This window comes from Aplysia californica, unplaced genomic scaffold (assembly GCF_000002075.1).
Source record: "Aplysia californica isolate F4 #8 unplaced genomic scaffold, AplCal3.0 scaffold01172, whole genome shotgun sequence".
Taxonomy (NCBI): domain Eukaryota; kingdom Metazoa; phylum Mollusca; class Gastropoda; order Aplysiida; family Aplysiidae; genus Aplysia; species Aplysia californica.
In genome coordinates, this window is record NW_004798442.1 from 71690 (window position 1) to 75782 (window position 4093).

Consider the following 4093-nt stretch of genomic DNA (forward strand, 5'->3'; position numbering starts at 1 on the left):
TGTCTGTCTGTCTGTCTGTCTGTCTGTCTGTCTGTCTGTCTATCTATCTATCTATCTATCTATCTATCTATCTATCTATCTATCTATCTATTGGTTTATATGTCTGTTTATTTGTCCAACTGATTACATACATACATGTAAAACTCGCACAAAAAAGTCAAGGAACACAAATTCTAAGAAAGATTACTGAAGAACTGTTTAACCGAATTTATTCATTTTTTCACAAAAGATGCTTTCGACTCTCTAGATTGAGTGTGAACAATTTCAGATTTCAACAACAAAGAGAAGTTTATGTAAAATGAGTTTAAGTCACACTGGTCGGATTTCAAAAGTCTGAACAGCCAAAGTTCTTCATGAACATTGTCAATAGTGGATGTAGCCACTTCGTTTGATCGAAAACTCAGCACAGTGTCGATGCATGGACAGGACATGCCTTCGGAGAACTTGTTGGGGTAAGTTCTGCACTCCTGGACGAGGTAGCCCAAGAGTTGTTGACGGTTATGTGCAGGAGGGTGGTTGTCCCTTATCCACCGGTCAATGTGATCCCAAATGTTCTCTGTTGGGTTCAAATCCGGACTACTAGCTGGTCAGTCCATGCAGGTGACAGCTCGCTGCTGCAGGAAGTCCCCCACGACGCGTGCGCGATATGGTGTGGCGTTGTCGTCCTGGGGTCCAATCTGCTTCAGGAGAGGAACAGCAAGGGGACGCAGGATTTCCTCCCTGTACCTAGCCGAGGTCAAATTGCCCTGTATATGGTACACGGGGTCCTGTGGTGAGCTGAGAAGCCTCCCTATACCAGAACGGACCCTGCAAAGTAGGGCGCCACCTGCTGGATGCACTCAGGGTGGAACAGCTCTCCTCTGCGCCTCCAGACGTGGGCTCGCCTGTCTGGGAGCAGCAGGTTGAATCTGGATTCGTCCGAGAAGACTACCTGGTCCCACTGACAATGTGTCCACTGTTATTGGCGAGCAGGCCACGCCGGGCGAGCTGCTTTGTGGGGCGGCGTGTGCCTTGGGCGCCTGGCAGGGACACAAGAAGCTAACCTCGCTCTTCGGATACGGTTCCTTACCGTCTCCTCGCTCTCGTGGACATTGGCTGTCACCCGTAGTTGGTCCCTGATGCTGTTTGCAGTGGTGGTTCGTGACGTCACGGCCTGTTTGACGATGAACCGGTCGACGCTGTTGTTGGTCAAACGGGGCGATCCTGGTCGAGGCCTGTCCCGGACCCTTCCGGTCGCTCGCCATCGTTCTTGCAGCCTCTATATGACTGATGGAGACACCCCAAATCGATGTGCAACAACTGGGAACGTGGAGCCATCTTGGAGCCAGGTAAGGGCTCGTCCTCTGTTGACGTCAGGCACCGAGTGTTGTTGGATCATCGTGTTGTAATTAAACATGGCAGAAAAACGCTGGCTTATAAAAGGGTTGTAAGTGAGCAATCTTCACAGCTAAGACATCTGTTTAGCATGTGCCAAGCTTAGTTTTAGCTAACAGTCCCTATGCCAATGTTGCTGAGTCAGAGAAATTTAGCCTATTTTTCATGCTTTTCGGCTGTGTTTCAGAATGCCCTGCGTCGTCGCTATGAAGCTGGTGCTGGCAAATTTGCCGTACAGGCAAACTGTGTCTTGTCGTCAGTGCGTGTGCCAAGTTTGGTAGACTGATCATAACGAGTTTGTGAGATATTGAAGTTTGAATTTGACAAATGAAAACACAAGCTGTTCCTTGATTTTTTTGGGCGAGTTTTAGTAGTATCGTCTGGTGGTCAAGGGAGGGACGTAGACAAATGTGCTCTTTGGGTGCAGGCAAAGAGAGAGAGAGAGAGAGAGAGAGGGGGGGGAGAGAGAGAGAGAGAGAGAGAGAGAGAGAGAGACAGACAGACAGACAGACAGACAGACAGACAGACAGACAGACAGACAGACAGACTAACAGACAGACAGACAGACAGACAGAGAAAGTGGAGGGTGGAGGGGGTAGGGAGTTGTAGAGGAAGACACGACTTTCAATAATATACTCGTCTTGTTTGAACTATTTTAGAAAACTTGCCTGCCTTTCAGCCTCACAACTCACGGAGAGCTTACTCCCTCCACGCTGGGATCTCTGATTATATTTCTTTGTTCCTATTTTACTTCGCCGTGATCATTTCTTGTGTTGGTGTATTCTAAAAAACATACATTCATTTGTTACTTACGTTCTCTATCGTTTGACGGTTTGCACTACCGTGCAGTTATTTCTTTTTAGTAATTTTTGAGTTTTGGCTATCCCGAATCAGCAAATACAATTTTCAGAGTCAAAGCATTAGTCAGCTGTTGATTCATGTAACAAAAAGTCCAGAGAGGTAAAGGAATTTATTTTTACGTAGTTCTACATCAGAAGTAACGAGTGGGTGGTTGGTGGGTGTGATTTGATCCTTATTTTCCATCATCAAATATATATCTATCTATCGTCCTTATCTCTCCTCCTTCTTTTCTTTGTCTATCTCTTGCAACGTCTCTCTAATCTTCGACACTTGCATGGCCTATTTATGATGCAGTTTGTGCTGTTAAACTCTTACTAAAACTAAACTAAGAAAGTTCGTGGTCATTTTTGTCCGTACAGGTCATGATCCGATAGTTCTCCCATTTCATTTTAAAATTACGTTTCTACCGGCAAACGGGGGCAAGGGAGCCAACAGCCTATCCATGTAGCCCCGGATGTCTGGGTTCCATCCCCACGGAGTTCCAAGAGACTAAGTTTTAGAGAGTGTCCAGTGTCTTAGATGATGATGATGATGATGATGATGATGATGATGATATAAAAAAGTGAAAACTTGGATTATGTTTCGACATATTTACGGTCACAGGACTTTTGTAGGATCATCATAATCATCATCACCACTACCATCATTGCTTGAAAAGCATATTAGGTAGGGAGTCTTGATTTGTTTTCAGACAAAAATTATAATTACTATTTTGCAATACATTTTTGTTTACCAAGTAGTATGCTCAACGTTTCGCCACGCAGGCTTCCTTAGGAGGAACTGCAAGTAAGACTAATGTACATGTAGCACTGTATTAGTGTCAAGATCCATTGTCATCACCATCATCATAACCATCATCATCATCATCATCTCCTTTTACTTTCTCCACAGACGACTGTCTGGCCCACAAAACCGGCCTAGGGATCGGTGTACTCGGCGTCTACCAGCGCCACCTGTTGGAGAACACAGCCAGTTGACCTTGACCCTTGCAGATAGGCAGTTAAACACAATATGGAGGAATCAGGGTCAGGGCCAGGGTCAGCTTCTGATGGCCCGACACAGACTGCGCGGATTTGTGTGTTTTCGACTACTTTGTTCTCATTGTATCTTGTTTGGCGGGAAATAGAGAAATCGGAGATGGAAGTGACGTTATTGTTTTGTTTCCAACATCTTCTACTGTGATACAGTACGGAAGTTTATTGAAATAAGAGGATCAGTTGGACTTCAACTTCAAGAAAGACCGTCGACACGATATCGGCCATAAAGTTAAGTTTTGGGGGGAAATGCAAGAAAGACAGACAGAAACAATATAGGGAAAGAAAAAAAGGACCTTTCATGCCACCCAATTTGATAGCATAACTCTGAAAATCACACAAGTTTAAATGTAAAAGTTGTGTTAGGTGGCGTTATAACAGGTCTGGCCCATTTACTTATTATGTATGTGTACATAAAAAGATGGATAGTAAGCCCTATGATAAGCCTGTGGTTTCTGAAATGTGCGTGTGGGTGGCTGTGTGTGTGACAGAAAGAAAGAGATACAAAGAGAGAGAGAGAGAGAGAGAGAGAGAGAGAGAGAGAGAGAGAGGGGTGGAGACAGACAGACAGACAAACAGAACATTAGAGTTTCAAGAAGGCTGACATACAGACCAGCAAAGAGTCAGAAAGACAGACTCACAAATGTCATCCTTCTAAGCAGCAGACTCATGTGATCACAGGCTTTCCCCATGCTCAGTTTGACCTTTCAGTCAACAACTCACACCCGACAAATTAATAAACTGTACATTCCACATTATTATTCTCTTGCCAGACTTTTTAGCATGTTTATTATACAAACCTCTCTCTCTCTCTCTCTCTCTCT

General features: G+C 44.7%; 1 protein-coding gene across 1 annotated transcript in view; it reads left to right on the forward strand.

Moving 5' to 3' along the window:
* The window catches only part of LOC101864578 (UPF0764 protein C16orf89 homolog), a gene marked incomplete in the record, with an annotated part of 40923 nt that extends 36896 nt beyond the window's left edge, over nucleotides 1-4027 (forward strand). Inside the window, 1 exon segment of the mRNA XM_005112054.3 lies at nucleotides 3127-4027. Within this exon segment, the coding sequence (XP_005112111.3) occupies nucleotides 3127-3212 (86 nt within the window).
* Between the last annotated feature and the right edge of the window lie 66 nt (nucleotides 4028-4093).